Source organism: Bubalus bubalis, chromosome 6 (assembly GCF_019923935.1).
Source record: "Bubalus bubalis isolate 160015118507 breed Murrah chromosome 6, NDDB_SH_1, whole genome shotgun sequence".
Taxonomy (NCBI): Eukaryota; Metazoa; Chordata; class Mammalia; order Artiodactyla; family Bovidae; genus Bubalus; species Bubalus bubalis.
Window position 1 is genome coordinate 10250633 of NC_059162.1, and position 21660 is coordinate 10272292.

Sequence of the window (21660 nt, forward strand, 5' to 3'; positions counted from 1 at the left end):
ACGGTACCACTGAGATTTCTGAGGGGAAAAAAAAAAAGGCAGGCTTGCCTTTACCCAAAATGATCCAGACTCTTAAACATTTTTAGTTTTCATTCCTGCTGGTTCTAATTTTTTTTTCCCCATCTCATTACTTGCTATCAAGTTCTCAACTGTTGCTTGCTTATCTCATTATAGTTGTCTTCTTGGCAGAAGCTCAGACCTCTTTTTGATTTTGTAGCTAGAAAACCAAATAGAAGGATTTCTGTTGCAACTCCACATGAATTTCGAATTGTTAATGCAATGATTATTAGTAGCATGTAAGTGTTGCTACTGACCATACTCATTGAGTGCTCTGACATATCTTTTTAGTTACTTAAAGATTTCCCTCCTCATAACTTGCAGGCTGATTTTTCTGGTTAATTAAACAATTTTCAAATAAGTAGATATAAGAGAAAATGTTTGGGACTATGACAAGCACTAAACAAATGCAGGTGGCATAATACATTTTTTAATTAGGCATACTTGTAGATGGGAAATTCAAAGAAGAAAGAGCTACCGATCTACAATTTAGTGTCCAGTTGCTTTAAGCAGAACTCTTGGGTATTGGTTGTTTCATTTTCAAGTGCTTTTGTTGATTCCAGACCTCAGCCCCACACCATGGGCTTGACAATAACATAGCCTTTGGTTTCATATTTCAAAGCCTGCCAGTCCAGGATGGTGGGACTGATGGACGAGGAACCCTGGTACACAAATAAGATTTCTTCCGGCGACAGGACAGAGTCCCACATGTATAAATCCCCAATCTCTCCCATAAAGGACTGGTTCTTATCAAACCCTCCTCCATAGGAATCCTGCTCTTGTCCCAGGACAATCTTGGGGTGAGCTCCCACAGCATAACCCTGTTTCAGGCCCCTTTTCACCAGTGGCTTCCCATTGACCCAGAATTCAGCAATGCCTGTGGAAGACTCCCAGCTGGTACAGATGTGCACTGGGCTGGGGAACTCCTCGGTAGCTCTAAAAGTGACTTTGGTTTTTCCAATGTATAGACTGTACTCTCCAATTCTGTTTTTAAAAACTAGTAGCTCATTATCCTTGCCTTGGATGTTGTAGGAGAAGAGGCTGTAGGCCCGGGAGAGATCGCTATAGGCTCGGAGACACAAGGTCAAGTTCTTCAGAGGTTTCTCCAGCTTTGTGATCAGGGTCACATGGTCAATGGATGATTCTCTAGGGAACACAAATACCTTCCCTTTGAGGTCTGTGGACAGACAGGGAGAAATAGAGTGACCTTGACTATAAATGCAGGAGAAAAAGAACATTCAATCTTTTCTCATCTCATGTTCCTGGATCATACCCTGACCACCCTACCTGTCTGAGCAAAGGCTTCTGGGAGGATGACGAGGACAGAGACCCAAGACATCAGCTTGTTCATGTTCTTGGCCTGGGGCTGGTATAGCAGCAGCAATGACCAGGATGAGGGTACAGAGAGCACAGCGGTTGTTCACCCAGTTTCTGAGCTTCACATTCTTAGATCTCAGGCACTTCAGGGTTTATATGCACCTCCAGGTGCGGATGGGGGTGGAGAGCACCAGTAATGTGTGAGTGATTTTCCAGGCCTGCCCTCTGATGCCAACAGTCAGACCTATTGGTGGGGAAGGAAGAGCTGGAAAATCAATTGGGAGTTACTTATTAGATATGGGGGAGCTCCACCCCACTGTGACCCAGATTCTGGTGCTGGGAGAGAGTGGGGTGGAGAGTAGTGTTATGGAAGAGATGAGAGGCCATGCTGGGCACGTCAGGAGGGCCTGACTTCACTCTTCAGGGGTCCCTCAGTCTGATGGCCCTGTGTCTTCTGCTTGTGGATATTCTGGGGTTCTGATTTCTACTGAAGAACTTGGAATCTCTTCATCTTTGATTAATTCCATATTTACTGCTAAGGGGAGTGAGAGCATTAGAGTATCTGTATTTTCTGTCTCCCTGAAGTTTAGTCCTTTCAGTCTCTGTCACTCAGCTCTGTTTCTTCTTTTGATTATCATGGTGTTTCTTTTTTTTTTTAAATTAAGTTTTATTGGCGTATATTTGATTAACAATGTTGTGTTAATTTCTGCTGTACAGCCAAGTGAATCAGTTATAGATATACATATATTCACTCCTTTTTAGATTTTATTCCCATATAGGTTATTACAATGTACTGAGTAGAGTTCCCTGCTCTATATGGTAGGTTCTTATTAGTTATCTGTTTTATATATAGTAGTATGTATACTTCAATCCCAATCCCCTAGTTTATCGCCCCAACTCCTTCCCTCTTGGAAACTCTAAGTCTGTTTTCTACAACTGTGACTTATATCTGTTCTGTAAGTAAGTTCATCTGTACCATTGTTTTGGATTCCACATATAAGTGGAATGATATTGATTCCACTTATATGGTATTTGTTTTTCTCTGACTTATTCACTCAGTACGATCATCTCTAGGTCCATCCACGTCACTGTAAATGATTATTTACTTTTTTATGTATTATTTCCTTCTTTTTTATGGCTGACCAATATTCCATTGTGTATGTGTACTATGTCTTCTTTATCCGTCCCTCTATCCGTGGACATTCAGGTTGCTTCTGTGTCCTGGCTATTGTGTAGAATGCTGCAGTGAACGCTGGGGTGCAGGTGTCTTTTCAAATTGTGGTTGTCTCCAGATATATGCCCAGAAGTGGGATTGTTGGATCATATGGCAGTCCTACTTTTAGTTTCAAAAAATTTATTTACTGATTAAGTGATTTTTTTGGACTGTGGTGGGTCTTTGTTGCTGCCCATGGCTTCCTCTAGTTGCAGCTAGTGGGGGCTACTCTGTGTCAGTGTGCGGGTTTCTCACTGCCGTGGATTCTCTTGTTGCAGAGCACAGGCTCTTGGTGCTCAGGCTTCAGCAGTTGTAGCATGTGGGCTCAGTAGTTGTGGCTTGCAGGCTCTAGAGTGCAGGCTCACAAGTTGTGGCCCACAGCTAAGGCCTATGGGATCTTCCTGGACCAGGGATCGAGCCAGTATCCTTTGCATTGCAAGGTGGATTCTTAACCACTGGACCACCAGGGAAACCCTATTTTTAGTTTTTTAAGGAATCTCCACACTTTTCTCTCAGTGGCTGTATCAATTTACATTCCTGCCAACTGTAAGGAGGGTTCCCTTCTCTCCACCCCTGATCAGCATTTGTTGTTTATAGACTTTTTAATGATAGCCATTCTGATTGGTATGAGGTGATGTTTCCTTGTGGTTTTGATTTGCATTTCTCTAATGATTAGTGGTGTTGAGCACCTTTCCATGTGCCTCTTGGCCATTAGTATGTCTTCTTTGGAGAAATGTCTACGTAGACCTGACCAGTTTTTGATTGGGATGTGTGTTGTTTTAACATTGTGCTGCATGAGCTGTTTTTATATTTTAGAGACTAATCCTTCATTGATCGCTTTGTTTGCAAATATTTTCTCCCATTTTGTGGGATGTCTTTTCATTTTGTTTATGGTTTCCTTTGCTGTGTGAAAGCTTTTAAATTTAGTGGCAGCTGGGCATGGACCTGAAAATCCAGTACTGTCCAATTTTAGGGCTAGTTAATTCAGCAGGTGAGCGTTTCATACTCCTAGCATATTCCAACTTCCATGGCCACTGTCATGCTTATCATGGTGTTTCTTTATGCCAGACTTTTCCATTCCTCATTGCAACTGATTTTTCTTGTAACCTGTTTACTATTTGCAGAGATGTCAGCATCTCACTTGGTTTTCCTCTCTTCCTCTTTGGGTCCCTGGCCATTGAGGGTTCATTTATGTTAATCTTTGGTGATAACCCCAATAATACATTACACTTACATTTAGTATTAATGCCCAGGCACTACACTAGTCCTGGATGTTGAGTGGTGACCTACCCTGGCACAACCCCAGTGACCTCTATCTTCATCCCCTCTGCTATTACTTAAACTGTTATGCTACTGGCCACCACTCAAACCTGCTCTGCCTCTAAGATATCAAACTAAAGCTCTCCTTTCTCACTGCATTATCTTCCTTTTTTCCTGTCCCTAAATTCTATGGAATCTTCGTGTTCATCCTCTTGTGCAGTCTCTTGTTCATTTCCTCTTCTCTCAGCTTATGGCAGACCTCTGGTCAGCCTTTTTAATGACATAAAAATTGCCACCAAAAACACTCTCTACCATTGTTCAAATTATCCTTCTACTGCTCAGCTATGGACAGTTCCCACTCTCTCCTTTTTTCTAAGCTAAATCCCAGGTGGTAAAACCTTACATGGCTTGTGGCACAGTAAGGGTTAGTTGGAGTTGGGATTATACACCTTATTGTCTCATAATTAAATGCTTGAAAGCCAGTGCCTTTCACAGTTTGGCTCCATCCTAGGCTTAATCTCTTAATCAAACACTGTTTTCTGGTCAAATACCTCTAATTGCTGTTTTTCATACATACCTGATTTTCCTGATTTCTTTCTATTTTTTTTTTTTTTGCTTTCATTTTGTCTTGAATTTTCTTTATCTATCTCTGTTTTGTAAAATCCTAACTACTGTTCAAAATCAGCCTCTAAAGTGATTCATTTCATGAAGATATCCTTGATGTCTCAATTAAACATTATTTCGCCTCTTCCCAACTCCCCATGAGGTTAGGACCAAAGACTTTGGAGTAAAATTTGCTAGTGGTTGACTATTGTGAAAGCTACTCAACCTCTCTGAACCTTCCTTTCCTTTTCTGCAAAACAAAGATAAACCTTTCTACCTCACAGTGTAATTGTGAGCATAAATGAGATATTATAATATGCATAAAGTTCATGGAATGGTGTCTGGATGATTATTGTTGTAATTTTGAAGCTTTATGGATGTCACTGTGTCTTTCCCATATTTATAGATGTTGGTGTATTTATCTCTTGTGCTTAGTCTCTCAGTCATGTCTGACTCTGCAAAACCAGGACTGTAGCCCATTAGGCTCCTTTGTCCACAGAGTGGACATGCCCTTCTCCAGGGGATCTTCCCAACCCAGGGACTGAACCCAGGTCTCCCGCATTTCAGGCAGGATTCTTTACCATCTGAGCCAACAGGGAAGCCCATATTTATCTCTTATCCTCTCTTAATTGAAGCTGAGCATTAGGTCTTATTTATTTCTAGTTCACCCGTTTTACTTAACCATTATTTCTGAACATGGAAGGAACCCAATATATATTAATATTTGTGGAATCATATGATTCAAGCAGGGAGAGGAATTTTTACATAAAACAGTTTAGTAGCAACCAAAACCACGAATCCACTTGAGTAACATAAGAAGATCTGCTGGAAATAGGAAATGGGACGCAACTTTTACTGGGAATCCAGGTACTAGGCTCTTCCCCTTCCCATATGTTAGTTAATGTATGCCATGAAATTTAGAGAATATAGCGTTCACCAACTGCTTCTAGTTTTCATCAGAAATTATGAAATATCATTCTGTCAACCAAAGATGGTTTGGAGATCAATGTGGAAGAGTCCCCTCTAATGGGAGATGTGGGTGTGGAGCTGGCCTAGGAATATGGCTACTGGGGTCGAGTGCCAGAGTTTGTAGCTGGATGTGAAAATAGTATGTTCAATCCCTGTGAAGAGACCAGCAGGGCTAGAAAGTAGGTTTCAGAGTAGAACGGGAAAACAGAAGGAGAGGTGGGGCCTGATTCTGTTTTTTAATTTCCTTCTCTGGAATATGTTTCCTAGGCCTTGGAAGAAAACAGCCTGGGCTTCAGTAGTAGTCAAAGTGGAAAATCTGGATTCTTTCTGTTGTAGGAAGGAAGGTCCTGATGTCAGAATATAGGACAATGAATTCTGAGTCTTAGAACCGGGTCGGGTTTTCAAGGTGAACCAATCCCTGTGGTTGCTGAGAGGCTTTTGGGTGCCTTCCTGCCAGTGAAAGTTTAGGTGAGGGATGCTGGTTTCTGTCTGGGTAGCTCTGGAAAGGCTGAGGATAGGGGAGTAAAGATGGAAAGCACTGGAAAGAGGCAGGTCACTGGTGTGCCTCAAGTGGTATTGCCCTGATGCCCTCAGCTGGCACACAATAAAAGGTGTCTTCAGAGAGGATGGGAGAAGAGAGCACCGGCGGTGCCACAGAAAGGGCATGGCATACACTCAGATCTGGAAAAAGGCAGAGATGTGGCATGTAACTGAAGGTCATGTGTTGTGTGTTAATTGCTCAGTTTTGTTTGATTCTTTGCAACCCCATGAACTGTAGCCCGCCAGGCTCCTCTGGGTTACCAAGGGATTAAAAAATACTTGAAAGATACCTTCTAAGGCCTGGGGTATTTATAGAAGACATAAAGTCGCAGTAACCCCTGGGAAAGACTGGAAAGGAAGAGACTGACGGGAGAAAAGAACACGAGGTTGGAGAAGAGTACAGATTTCGGTGTGAATAAAGAATTATTTGCATGTGTTCTGTTGGCTGTAAGGAAACTTAAGGGCTGCATTTGTAGTAGATGAAAAGAGGCAGTGGAGACATTAAGAGCAACTGATTATCATCCTGAGAAGTGACTGAATAAAATCAAAGGTAAACAATTTCAGACTGGTGGCAGGGTCTTACGGTGTAAGTAAAAGGGCAAACCTGAGATTAAAAAAAAAAAAAAAAAGATAAATAGAATATGGAACTGAATTAGGTTTTACTCTAAATTTCTGATTGCATATAATTTGGAAAAACATGGTCCTTTTAATGCAGATAGAACAATTGCAAGGATGTTCATTTGGAAGAGGTGCAGGGTAAATGATAAGTTTAGTTCCTAAAATGCTAAATTTGAAATGATAGTATGATCTACATATAGAACAGGCCAGTGGAGAATTTGACATATGTGAGTGCCACTTGGGATTAGAAATACAAGCTTCAGAGGAATCAACATATAAGTGATGATGAAACGAAAATAGATGATCTCTTTCAGTGGAAGGGAGAGGAGAGCAAAGGTCAGGGAACCAAGCACTGATGTGGGGGAGTATTTGCTTTTATGGAGTTGGAAGCAAGAGAAGAGTCAGGGAGAGAGACAAAAAAACACTATTTGACAGAGAGAAGGATGGTGTGTATAGTGTCATGGAAACCAAGTCGGTGCAAGTTTCTAGGAGGCAGTGTCCACTGGTATTAAATGCATCAAATATAAGTAGAAGGGATGCTGGATTTAGCAATAAAAACATCATTGGTGACCTTTGAAAGAGAAATTTCCTTAAAGTGAATGTGGCAGAAGCCAGGTTGCAGGGGATGATGGAGGGAGGGAGGGAGGTCTTCCTTCCCTTAGGAACCTGTGCAGTAATTCTGACAAGGAACAAAAGGAAAGAAGCAAGATTTCTATAGGGGACTTGGGATCCATTGTGTGTTTTCCATGCAGATTATAGAGTGTCTGTTTTTGACAGAGAGGCTATTGTGTTTCTGCTTCTCACCCCATAACATTTCATCCAATGACAGAGAAAAATCAGCGTTCACCTGAGATTATGACTGACCTTTCCACTAAAGAAGCTATTTCAGACTCTAAATGCCAGGCTCCAGGCAGCTGTTGGCTGACTCCTGCCTCCCCTTCCCAATTCTGGCAGCCTCATAAACCCACCTTTTCCTTTCCAAGTCTTGCTGATCTACAGGAGTCTTCCCTTGATCTCAGTTCTCTGTTCCTAGTTTCAGGGTTTGTTGGTAAAAGAAGCTGCCTGATAAATTTGTCATCTCCTATCTACTTTTGGGTTCAGCCCTCTGTCTAGATCAGACTCCCTCAATGAAATCTCATGTCTGAATTCAGATTTCAACTGTCATGCCCCTTCAGAATGTCACAGTATTAATTTCTCGGCCTTTGTCCTTTACATCCCTGAATTATCACTCATTTATTTGGAATCACTCATCTTCATTCTCATATTTATAAAAATACACCTTGATTGATGAAGTGGATTTTTTGATCCATTAGAATTATTTTCTTTCTATTCCTTATTAACCCATTGGCCATAAGCATCTCCTTGATGTTTGTTCATCATCCCTTTGTGAGTATAGCGTCTTGGGGAGGTGCTATGAAAAGAAGAAAAAAAATAATGGCAGGAACTCAGTGTAACTAAGTCTTAAGTCTGTTGAAGAGAAGACTCTCTCTATGAGTGAATGAAGTCGCTCAGTCGTGTCCGACTCTTTGCAACCCTGTGGACTGTAGCCCACCAGGCTCCTCCGTCCATGGGATTCTTCAGGCAAGAATACTGGAGTGGGTTGCCATTACCTTCTCCAGGGGATCTTCCCAACCCAGGGACCAAACCCAGGTCTCCTGCGTTGCACGCTTTAACCTCTGAGCCACCTATATAGGAATATATTTCTTAGTCTGCAGTTTTACAGAGAACACACACATTGAGAAAACAGGGGCAGATGTCTCAGGTGGGCGCTGGAAGAGGTCTTACCTAGAGCTGTCTTGTTCTACTCTTGTCATCTTGTTCTGCCCTAAGCCATGTTTCTGCCTAGGACCTAGAGTCCATGTCAGGACAAGAGAATTTGCCCATGTTCAGCCATTTAATTCACATCTGTAAAACTGCAGAATGTAGAGAAAGAGCCTCACAGAAGCTGACAGAGCTCACCTGGCTGGACATCTCCAGCTTTGTGAGTGTTGTTGTGCAGTATCTTCACTTCATCAGGGAACAGCACTGTCCTGGCTCTAACCACATTGGCTATGTCCTTCTGTATTTTGTCTTCGTCACCACCACCAGCTGTTGTGTGGTCATGTGAAAATCCCTGAGATGTAGAGTCTGTGAACAAGAGGGTGTGTGCCCTGTTGGTGTGTGTTTTATTTAGTATTGGCCCAGGTGTAGTAGTCTTCTAGATATCATCTGTGCTCCATTTATACTTCTGTGATGCTAAAGTATATTAAACTTTCCTTTACTGCCACTCCTATCCATGACATAAACCATTTATTTCCCACACCTACATTCAGGTGTTCATGGGCTTGCATCAACGGCCTCATCACTTCCACTATGCTTTGGATTGCTTCAGCTCAGGGCTTTGCCTCCTGTGCCTCCCATCTCACTGGGGTCATTGTCTGGTGTGGTTGTGCCTCTGTCACTTAACTCGAGCCTGAACTGGTCAATTCAGCAGAAAATAGACCATCTCAGAGGTCTACACCATTGTCATGTGCTGTTGGACCTTGCTGTTTACAGTGTTGGGTACATGGAGGTCAAGGATACCATGTACAGAGTTGTGGACACAAGCATTTCTCAACAGATTGACTCATTTCATCAGGAGACCTTTAGTCCTGGCCAGTGTTTTTTCCTGCTTATAGACATTTCACAGCTCACGAGTAGACCAAATAGAAAGCTGTGTTGTCAGTTGGCTCACAGACTTAGCCTGCTCTTCTACTTATACTCTATAAAGAAGGCAGGAGCCAGGCTTTCTGATCAGGGTGCACATGACTACAGAGACCGTAATACTCCAGGAGACCTTTGATGACTTCTTTTTATGGAGGAGCATGCTAATTGAAAATCCTCCTGGCTTCCACGTCACTTGACCATTTGCTGCTTGGCTTCTGTCCGTGCATGGCTCAGACCTAGCGGCAGTGGCAGCAGTGACTTCAGTTAAAGAACCCCATGGGCCACCCGAGACTCACCCCCCTTCCATGATCGCAGTTATATGATCCTTAATAGGTATTTCAAAAAGACTTTCCTTAACCATCCCTGGTTTGGGAAGATCCCCTGGAGAAAGGAATGGCAACCCACTCTATTATTCTTGCCTGGAGAATCCCATGGACAGAGGAGAGCCTGGTGGACTATAGTCTACGGGGTCACAAAGAGTTGGATACCACTGAGTGACTTTCACTCATTCACTCACTTCCTTAACCATTTGCTGATTGAAAAACAGTTGCAACAAGAGAGATCCTTCTTTCCATGAATTCATCCCCACTTAAAGTGTGTATTTAGGTGGAGTATCCTTTAGTTTTATAGGAGGAAAAGTCCCTTTAAAGTGACATTATTATTATAGCCTTGGAAATGGCACAGGGAGAATGGGGAGGGGGGTGTCTTCTCAAGGATGATGTCTTCATTTACAACTCTTTTAAAAAAGTTTGTCTTCTTGTTCCTCTAAAGCCTTTGAGAATTGTTAATTCCATAGTGGCTATATGGTAGCTATTTGGAGTTCAGTTCAGTTCAGTTCAGTTGCTCAGTCATGTACGACTCTTTGTGACCCCATGAATCGCAGCACGCCAGGCCTCCCTGTCCATCACCATCTCCCGGAGTTCACTCAAACTCACATCCATTGAGGAGGTGATGCCATCCAGCCATCTCATCCTCTGTCGTCCCCTTTTCCTCCTGCCCCCAATCCCTCCCAGCATCAGAGTCTTTTCCAATGAGTCAACTCTTCACATGAGGTGGCCAAAGTACTGGAATTTCAGCTTTAGCATCATTCTTTCCAAAGAAATCCCAGGGCTGATCTCCTTCAGAATGGACTGGTTGGGTCTCCTTGCAGTCTAAGGGACTCTCAAGAGTCTTCTCCAACACTCCAGTTCAAAAGCATCAATTCTTCGGCACTCAGCTTTCTTCACAGTCCAACTCTCACATCCATACATGACCACAGGAAAAACCATAGCCTTGACTAGATGAAACTTTGTTGGCAAAGTAATGTCTCTGCTTTTGAATATGCTATATAGGTTGGTCATAACCTTTCTTCCAAGGAGTAAGCGTCTTTTAATTTCGTGGCTGCAGTCACCATCTGCAGTGATTTTGAAGCCCCCAAAAATAAAGTCAGACACTGTTTCCACTGTTTTCCCATCTATTTCCCATGAAGTGATGCGGCCAGATGCCATGATCTTCATTTTCTGAATTTGGAGTAGATGTGGTTAATTCTGGGCAAGTGACTTTGATTGCTCTTTGCTAGCATTTTCCAATAAATTAAACCCATATCAATACCCATTTTCCCTTCTGCTAGGTAAGTGCAGGCTATAAGTTTATTTCCATCCCATGTCTTTTCCCAGTAGAGTTCTTGCTCTGAAGAGCTCTTCTTTGTTCATATATTACATTTTTTTTTCTTAGATGGGTGGTTATGTGTTTAATTAAGAAACTTTTATATACTTCCACTGTTAGAACTAGAAAATTTGTTGGAAAAAGCTAGTATGGAACATCTATTTTTACATATTCCTATATTTTGGATATAAATGACACATTGTTATTTCAACTCCAAGGTCAATCTTTCCATATTGTATTTTGAGAACTTTTGTCATATTTTTAACCTCAAAATTAGGATTGAGGTACATTTTGGCCATGTGTGATTTTCCTTTCTTCAACAGACTGCTTAAGATCAAGAGTCTCAGGCATTAGTGGTTGCCTTCTCCTGGAATTTCTCTTTTGTTTCACACAGGAGACTGGGAGGACTAATAGGTGATGCCAGTGTCTTAGGATCAGCACCTGGTGTACCATAAAGGGCAGTTCTGAAGCTGAAGTCCACAGATCCTTAAGGGGCTCTTGAATAGGTTTAAGGGCATTTGTGAACTCTCTGAAATTGTGTGTAAAGTATTGTGAGCTTGGGCACATGTGCATTTTTCATCAGGTTTTCAAAGAATTCTCTGATCTGCCAAAGATAAAAATCGATTGCTCTAGATTAGGGTTTTGTAAAGTTATTTTGACTCAGACCCATAGTAAGTAGTATATTTTGCGATGCTATATGCATGCATCCACACACACACACACACACACACACAGACACATCTATAAATACACCTTGATCCAAATCATCACAAAACAATTCAAAAGCTTAAATCAGGGAAATCCCAGAATGTTTGAGAAATGACAGGAAGTCCTGTGTGGCTAGAGGGGAGTGACAAGAGTGCATAATAGAAAATATATTGATCAGAGCTGCCTTCATCATCATCAGTGAGTTCAGTCACTCAGTTGTGTCTGACTATGTGCGACCCCACGGATTACAGCACGTCAGGCTTCCCTGTCCATCACCAACTCCTGGAGTTTGCTCAAACTCATGTCCATTGAGTCAGTGATGCCATCCAACCATCTCATCCTCTGTCATCCCCTTCTCCTCCTGCCTTCAATCTTTCCCAGCATCAGGGTCTTTTCCAATGAGTCAGTTCTTCGCATCAGGTGGCCCGAGTATAGGAACTTCAGCTTCAGCATCAGTCCTTCACAATGAATATTCAAGACTGGTCATGATCAGCATCACTAACAGCTATTCTCTCTCTTCCACTCCTGCCCAACCCAGGCAGCACTAGTTGCTCCTTTCTGTCTGCTGACATAGTTGTTTGCACATATTTTAAGTATTTTAGTATTATTTATCATGGTGTATTCTATTAGGGATGTATATGTATCTTTTAGTAGAAAATTTGTCATACTTTCCCTCAAAATCTAAGTGCTGAGTATTTATAATGTGTCAATCACTGTCCTAAGGAGATAGATTCTGTATCCCTAAGGAACTCAGGCTCTCAAGAGAGAGACCACCACATAAAAAATTAGGCATATTTCTTCATTGTTCTTTGCTTTATTGCACTTTGAAGATACTGTGTTTTCTTTCTTGCAAATTGAAGGTTTTCAGCAACCTGTGTTGAGCAAGTCAGTCAGCACCATTTTCCCAATTGGATTACTTTCTAATTAAGTATATACATTGTTTTTCTAAACATGAAGCTATTGCACACTTAATAGACTATAGTCTAGTGTAAACATAGCATTTATATGTTCTTGAGAAACCAAGAAATTTGTGTGGATCCCTTTATTGTGATATTCATTTTATTTTGATGATCTGGAACTGGATTCACAGTATCTCTGAGGAGTGCCTGTATGCAGAAGCTGGGATGGGTACACAACTAGGGAGATCAGCGTGGTAGAGGGTGTTGATGGAGAGTTTGTGCACAAAGGAATGAGCACTTAGTTCTACCTGGTGTAATTCAGAAGAGGATGAGGCCACAGAGAAGGATTAGAGTGTTCAACTAAGTGAATTGAAGTTGGGTCGGGTGAGAAGGACACGACTGAAGCTAGTTAGCAGCAGCAGCAGCAGGATGAGAAGGATGATGGTAAGCAAAGGGAATAGCATGGCTAGCTCAGATTTGAAGGAACCTGAAGGACAGGCATGCTGGCATCCGTCTCTGTATTCCTGGTACCCTGCACGGGGCTCTTAACACAACTTTGGATGGATGAACTCATGAGCTTCTACAAAGTATAAGGCCTTGTGATTGTAATTTTTTTGTGTTCTGTAGCCAGTAGAAGAATCTGGTCTTATTTTCTCTGACCACCTTACAGTCTTTCTTTATCTCAAGGTGAAAAGGTGAAAAAAACTTGCTAGGAAAGAAAAATTCCATGGGCTCTTTCTTGCATCAGATCCCTCTAGCTTAGTCCACATTCTCCTCCTACTCCCTGTTTTTCAACCTATAAGAAACCAATTAAGGGAGAAAACAGCTTCAGCAAACCCAACAGTAAGTCAAACACAGTCTTCGTGAAGGGGACAAGTGCCTTTGGAAGAAGAGAGAGCATGGCAGAAGAGCAGAGCCTTCGCTAAAGAGCCAGAAGACGAGCCCAGCACACAAACACCATTTTCATAAGAGCAGACTTAGAAGATACCAGTCCACAGTGCAGTCTGCTACTTCTGGCTCATGCACGTGTGTGTCTGTGTGTGCAGGGTGCTGGTGGTGGGCAGGTGACACTGGGGGCAAGGAAACTATTTGAAGGTCTACAATGTGACAAGCTTTGTAGCAGAAAATCACATTACTTAATAATACTTCCTTAAAATTATATATGAATTAACTTAAGTTGTATTTTATATGTGTTTTCTAAATTGAGGTGTGCAATACTTTTGTAAGCATTATTTCCCCATTTTACCTCTACTGCTACTGCTATTATCACTATGGGTAGAGCTAATTTATGAGATAAATACTGCTCTGGGTTGTTTATATGTGTTCAGTCTTTTAATCCTCACAGTAACTCTATGAGTTGGGTAACACACACACACACACACACCACACACACACCCCACACAGCCTTCCTAGGTCCAAATACCTTTCAGTTCAAGCATTACTGAAGTGTGTGTGTGTGTGCATATGTGTATACATAATATGTATATGTGTATATTTTTCTTTTTTTTTGGCTGTGATGTGCAGCATGCGGCATCCTAGTTTGCTGACCAGAGATCAAACCCATGCTCCCTGCAGTGGAAGTATGGTGTCTTAACCACTGGGCTGCCAGGGAATTCCCGAGATATGTCATATTATATGTTGTATTTTAGGCATGGAGTGTGAGTTTTATCCTAGGACTCACATAGGGGAGTGGAATTCTGGAATTGGAACTCAGGCTCTCTGACTCCATAGCCCAAAAGAAGCTCACCAAAGTTCATACAGTAAGTGACAGGTTGGGGCTTTGAAAGAATTGGGCCTCAGACCTACCCATGTGGACTAACTCTAAATTCCATATCCAGACTTTCTATTCTCTTTCTCTTTCCACTACCTCATTTATCCATTCTCATAGGGCAAAGAATAATATGCATATAAATCTATTTTCAGATAATTGAACATATCCTTTCTAGGTCCAAATACATCTCAGTTCAAACATCATTATTTTTTAAAATTTTTATTTGAGTATAGTTGCTTGACAATGTTGTGTTAGTTTCTCCTGTACCATTTTTCTAAATTCCACATATATGCATTAATAAGTGATATTTGGTTTTCTCTTTCTTTACTCTCTATGACAGTCTCTAGAGCCATCCACGTCTCTGCAAATGGCAGTTTTGTTCCTTTTAATGGCGAAGTAATATTCTTAGCCATTGTATATATGTGGCGCATTGTCTTTATCTACTCACCTGTTGATAAATATTTAGGTTGCTTCCATGTCCTGGTTATTGTAAAAAGTGCAGCAATAAACATTGGGGTGCATGTATTTCTTGAAATTATGGTTTTATGCCCGAGTGGGGTTGCTGAGTCATATGGCAGATTTCCCAAAGATATTATCCTGTTCTTTGCCTTTGTAAACAAAGTATACCCACTTAGCAATTTCCTGGAGAGGTTATTATGTCTTGAGCTGTGTTGTGTTAGTATCCTCAGGAATTTCTGAGATGCATGAGTGCTGTTGCCTCTATTAAATTATCCACAGATTGCAAGGAATTTTTGTGATTAAAAAAAAACACTTTATTGAGATACAATTTACAGGTCATAGAATTCACTGTTTAAATATAAAATTTAACAGATTTAAGTTTTCCTCCAGAGTCATTATCAGTGCAGTTTTCCCCAATGGTTACTACATCACAATCAGGAATTTGATATAGGTGTGTGTGTTCACTGCTGTGTCATATTACCATGTGTATAGATTTATATAACTATGACTGATATTCCTTTACCCTCCCATTCATATGTTAAATATCTCCTCGTCATACACTGGTAACCAGATCAGATACGATTATAATTTTTTCTTCAACTATCAAACATAATTTTGAAAACTCAAGGGGAGAAGACAAGTCTATTATATTTTTGCCTACTGTGTTTTTTCTTCCTTGCTAATGTTCCAAGGATATTTCTTTTACTCTATTTCAATTTAGAGAACTTCTTTTAGCCATTCTTTTAGAGTAGGTCTGCCAGTGAAGAATTTTAAGCTTTCCTTTCTCTGAATATGTCTTAATATCTCTTTCATCACTGAAGACTGTTTTCTATAGATATTGAATTCTGGGTTGACAGTTCATTTCTTTCAACACTTGAAAAATATTGTGCAACTTCCTTCCATTCTCCAGTTTCTGATGAGAAATCCACTGTCATTCAAATTGTTTTCATTGTTTCTCTCTGGCTGCTTTCAACTTTTTCTTTTGCCTCTTGCTTTCAGCAGTTTGACTATGATGTGTCTCAGTGTGGATATTTTTTTGGTTTCTTCTCTTTGGGGTTTGCTCAGATTCTTGAGTCTGTAGGTTTATGTCTTTTGACAAATTTGGGACACTTCAGTCATATGCCTTCCAGTAATTTTTTTAGTTCCAGCCTCTTTTTCCTCTTTCCCTGGCACTCCGATGACATGAACTTTAGATCTTTTACTATAGTCTTGTTCCTTATACTCTATCCATTATTTTTCAGTTGATTTTCTTAGTTGTTCAGATTGGATACTTTCTATTGTTCTATTTTCAAATTCAAATTCTTTCTACTGTTCTTTTCATTCTTCTGTTGAATTTATCCTTAATTTTGATTACTGTAGTTTTAGATCCTAGATTTCCATTTGGTTCTTCTTCTATATCTTTTATTTCTTTATTGAGATTTCCCTTCCCTGGTGGCTCAGACTAAAGTATCTGCCTGCAGTGCAGGAGCCCTGGTTTCAATCCCTGGGTCAGGAAGATCCCCTGGAGAAGGAAATGACAACCCACTCCAGTAATCTTGCCTGGGAAATTACATGGACAGAGGAGCCTGGTGGGTTACAGTCCATGGGGTCACAAAGAGTTGGACATGACTGAGCAACTAACACTTTCACCCTTTCATTTTTTTGTGAGCTTTTTTGTTTATTTGTTTCAAGCATGTTTGTAATTGTTCACTGAAACATTTTTATGTTTTCTTTAAAATCCTTATCAGGTATTCCTAATATATGTGTCATGTTGGTATTGGTATCTGTTGATGGTCTTTTTCCATTTCTTTTGAAGCCTTTCTGGGTCTTGGTATGATGAATGATGGTTGATTGAAACTTCAATATTTTGACTATTATATTACAAGACTCTGGATCTATTTAAAGCTTATGGTTCAGCAGGTCTCCTCTAACTTTGCTCTGAAGGGAAGGAGTGACCACCTCTTTACTTCCATTTGGGTGGAAGTCCAGGTCCTCTGCTCAGACTCTATTGACAACAGGATGATCGAGTCCTTGATACTGCTGGGTTGGGGTGAGAGTTCAGGCTCTCCACTAGATCTGAACTGATAACCTTCTGGCTGTGAGAGGTAGGGCACTGCTTTATGGCCTTCTGTGAGGTCTCGCTACACTGTAGGTGGTGGCCTTCTTACTGCTGGATGGTGGTGAACATCCTGATTTTCTATTAGGCCCTCCCTGATACACCCCTGTAGGGAGCTATAGAAACACCTATGACCTTTGCATAAGGTCAAAGTCTAGGCTCCCCACCTGGTCTCCACTGAGACCACTGGAGGGGGTTCTTACTGTTTATCAGACGTGAAATTCCTGGCTACACATTCAGTCTTTTTTGATACCATTCTAGTGTGGAGCTGAGGTGTCTCTTTACAGACCAGCAAAAGTGGAAGCTAGGGCTTTCCGCTTGGTTTTTGATGTGAGGGGTACATCAGGGGAAGTTGTTTTTCTGTGGTGTGCGTTTTCTGGACGGAGTAGTTATTTTTCTAAGATTTTCTGTCTTGTTAGGATATCCTTTTACTGGTCCTTTTGCATAGAGATAGCAGACCTTTCTAGGGGGCCTCTTTTTGTCTGTACCCATTGGTATTTCAGTTTACTGGCTTTTCTAGTTTACAGTCTGGAGTATATGAGGCCAAAAGAAAATGCAGTGATCTTACCTCAGGTTGTATGGTCTCTAGCTGGTCTTTCTCTTTCTGTTCCTCTCTATCCTTCAGTCTTTTTATTTTTATTTCATATGTAATGTCCAGGGTTTTTATTTTTACTTAGAGAATGGAGAAGAGTACATCAAATTCCTGGAAGTGAAAGTCTTAGGTATTGTTTATGCAATTCCTCTTTTAATAAATATAGATAAGAAAGAGAAGTATGGGGACTTACTTGGTGGTCCAGTGGTTAAGAATTCATGACTTCAAGGCAGAAGGTGTGGATGTGATCCCTAATCAGGGAACTAAGATCCAACATACCATGTGGCATGGCCAAAAAATAAAATAAAATAAAAGAGACAGAAATATGTGATTATGTCATCTTTTATAGTTTCTATGTAAGTACCTTTATGGAGTTCTTTGTTTTTTTTTTCTCCCATGGGTTTAAATTGTATCGAGTTTCACTCAAACAGGGGCTCTGTATCAACCTAAAAGGGTGGGGTGGGGAGGGAGATGGGAGGAAGGTTCAGAAGGGAGGGGATATACTTATATCTATGGGTGAATCATGTTGAGGTTTGATGGAAAACAGCAAAATTCTGTAAAGTGATTATCCTTCAATAAAAAATAATTTAAAAAATTTCATCATTTCAATTCCTTTCAGCCTGAGTAACTTCTTCTCTAATATTTTTCCTAAGACAGGTCTGCCAACAGCAAATTCTGTTTACCTAGAAATGTGTTTATTTTGCTTTCATTTTTGAAAAGTAGCTTTACTGGATATAGGATTCTTGGTTGACAGTATTTTCTTTTAGGACTTTGACTCTATCACTCCACTGCCTTCTGGCTTCAGTTACTTCTAATGAGAAGTCATTTGTTAATCTGATTGGGATTCTCTTGTGTATATGATTCCAGTTGTTTTTTTCTTGCTACTTTCAAGATTTCCTTTTCTATTTTTGATTTTGACATTTTGGCAGTGATGTATCTGGGTATTTCATTGTATTTATCCTACTTAGAGTTGACTGTGTAGATTAATAATTTCCCTCAAATTTGGGAAATATTCAGCATTATTATTATTATTATTTTAGTTTCTTTTCCCCTCCTTTTTGATTCTACCACTATGCATATGATGGTAAGTGCTTCTGGTGCCTTTGATATTCTGCAATTTAAAAATAAAATGCCTAGGTGTAGAATTTTTGATATTTATTTATTTTAATTGGTGTTTTCTGTATTTACTGGATCTGTGGTTTAGTGTCATTAATTTTGGAAACTTTAGTCATTATTTCTTCAAATATTTATCCTTGTGCTCCTTCTGATATTTCTATTGTGTGTTACATCTTTTGTGATGGTCCCACAGTTCTTTGATATTCTTCTCTGCTTCTGCTGTCTATTTTTAATTCTGAATTTCAGTTTGGGAAGTCTTCTTTGACGGATTTTCAAGCTCACTCTTTCTTTCCTTAACCGTAACCTTAACCGAGGATGAAGGATAGTCTGCTGATGAGTCCATTAAAGATATTCTTCATTTCTGTTTAAATATTTTTGATTTTTAACATTTGCCTTTGATTCTTTCTCAGCGTTTCTATCTCTTTGATTATAGTATCTATCTGTTCTTGCATGTTATCCACTTTTCTCATTAGAATCCTTAGCATATTAATCATAGTTATTTAAAATTTCCAGTGTGATAATTCTAAAATCTTTGCCTTATCTGTATCTGGCTCTGTTGCTTACTTTCTTTACAGACTCTTTCCTCTGTCTTTTATCGTATCTTGTAATTTTTTTATTGTAAGCTAGGCATGATATAGGTAATAGGAACAAGGTAAATTGGTCTTTAGTATGAGATTTCAGACATGTTTATCTGGCTAAGAGATAGGTTGTATTTACTGTTTGTTGTAGCTGTAGTTTCTCTAGGTCTTTGTTTTTTCTCCCTGCTTTGGATTTTCCTGCAAGCTGCTTCTTAAATCAGATCAGATCAGATCAGATCAGTTACTCAGTCATGTCCGACTCTTTGCGACCCCATGAATCGCAGCACGCCAGGCCTCCCTGTCCATCACCAACTCCCAGAGTTCACTCAGACTCACGTCCATCGAGTCAGTGATGCCATCCAGCCATCTCATCCTCTGTCTTCCCCTTCTCCTCCTGCCCCCAATCCCTCCCAGCATCAGAGTCTTTTCCAATGAGTCAACTCTTCGCATGAGGTGGCCAAAGTACTGGAGTTTCAGCTTTAGCATCATTCCTTCCAAAGAACACCCAGGGCTGATCTCCTTCAGAATGGACTGGTTGGATCTCCTTGCAGTCCAAGGGACTCTCAAGAGTCTTCTCCAACACCACAGTTCAAAAGCATCAATTCTTCGGCGCTCAGCCGTCTTCACAGTCCAACTCTCACATCCATACATGACCACAGGAAAAACCATAGCCTTGACTAGACAAACCTTTGTTGGCAAAGTAATGTCTCTGCTTTTCAATATGCTATCTAGGTTGGTCATAACTTTCCTTCCAAGGAGTAAGCGTCTTTTAATTTCATGGCTGCAGTCACCATCTGTAGTGATTTTGGAGCCCAGAAAAATAAAGTCTGACACTGTTTCCACTGTTTCCCCATCTATTTCCCATGAAGTGATGGGACCGGATGCCATGATCTTCGTTTTCTGAGTGTTGAGCTTTAAGCCAACTTTTTCACTCTCCACTTTTACTTTCATCAAGAGGCTTTTGAGTTCCTCTTCACTTTCTGCCATAAGGGTGGTGTCATCTGCATATCTGAGGTTATTGATATTTCTCCCGGCAATCTTGATTCCAGCTTGTGTTTCTTCCAGTCCAGCGTTTCTCATGATGTACTCTGCATATAAGTTAAATAAACAGGGTGACAATATACAGCCTTGATGAACTCCTTTTCCTATTTGGAACCAGTTTGTTGTTCCATGTCCAGTTCTAACTGTTGTTTCCTGACCTGCATACAAATTTCTCAAGAGGCAGATCAGGTGTTCTGGTATTCCCATCTCTTTCAGAATTTCCCACAGTTTATTGTGATCCACACAGTCAAAGGCTTTGGCATAGTCAATAAAGCAGAAACAGATGTTTTGCTGGAACTCTCTTGCTTTTCCCATGATCCAGCGGATGTTGGCAATTTGATCTCTGGTTCCTCTGCCTTTTCTAAAACCAGCTTGAACATCAGGAAGTTCATGGTTCACATATTGCTGAAGCCTGGCTTGGAGAATTTTGAGTATTACTTTACTAGCGTGTGAGATGAGTGCAATTGTGTGGTAGTTTGAGCATTCTTTGGCATTGCCTTTCTTTGGGATTGGAATGAAAAGTGACCTTTTCCAGTCCTGTGGCCACTGCTGAGTTTTCCAAATTTGCTGGCATGTTGAGTGCAGCACTTTCACAGCATCATCTTTCAGGATTTGGAATAGCTCAACTGGAATTCCATCACCTCCTTAAATAGTCTGTCTTATTGCTCTCTCACTCACAATCCACTGTCACTAGACTGGGTGTCTGATACATTTGGTAAGGTTTTAGAGAGAAGAGGTAATTAAATCTTTGTTTTGTAGGCTGTGACCTTCAGAAAAATTTTAGTCTTTTTATTTTTTCTCCCCTTATGTGAGCCAGGAAGGCAAAAGGGGACTTAAGCTGTCCAGTTACCTTATCTTTTAATCTTTGTATGCTTTCTTTCAAAAGTTGGATAGCATTATCTAAATGGTTGTCAAGCTTTAATTTAGAGGAAAATTTAGTCAATCTTGGGGAAGAACGAGAAAGGCAAACTTCTAGTCTTCTGTGCATCTCCCAACACCACTCAGCCCTAAAATTGCATACTGAATTTAGCAAGTACCCTATACTTAACCATTTCCGCATTTCTTAACTGAGTTGTTGTTTTAAGTGTCCACAAATTTTCTGATATGGTCCTCTTCAGGAAGGTGTACTTAATCCCTTTCCCTTGAGTGTGGACTAGACTTAGTGACTTTCTTCTAATGAGTAGAAAAATGTGTATGTGTCAAGGGATGACTTCAGAGCCTGGGTCATAACACTGCATTTTGCTGCTTACTTTCTGTCCTACTGTTGATCACTCGTGTCATAAGGACACCCAAGAAATGGTGAGGAACCGAAGCCTTCTGCCAGGATCCAACAAGGAATTTAGGCTTTGACTAACAGCTGTGTAAGTGAGTCATCTTGAAAGTGGCTTCACCAGTGCCAAGCAGACCTTCTGATGGCTGTGGTCCTGGATAACATCTTGTTTGCAACCTTATTAGAGATCATGGATCAGAACCACCAGCTAAGCTGTTCCTGCAT

General features: G+C 40.6%; 1 protein-coding gene across 1 annotated transcript; it reads right to left on the minus strand.

Annotated features, from left to right (window-relative positions):
- Positions 1-465: 465 nt before the first annotated feature.
- Positions 466-1511, minus strand: APCS (amyloid P component, serum). The gene is made up of 2 exons (XM_006061015.3): positions 1345-1511; positions 466-1234 (listed from the first exon to the last, which is right to left on the minus strand). Exons 1-2 carry the CDS (start codon positions 1406-1408, stop codon positions 624-626), a joined length of 675 nt encoding a protein of 224 aa, XP_006061077.2. The 5' UTR covers positions 1409-1511; the 3' UTR covers positions 466-623.
- Positions 1512-21660: the final 20149 nt, after the last annotated feature.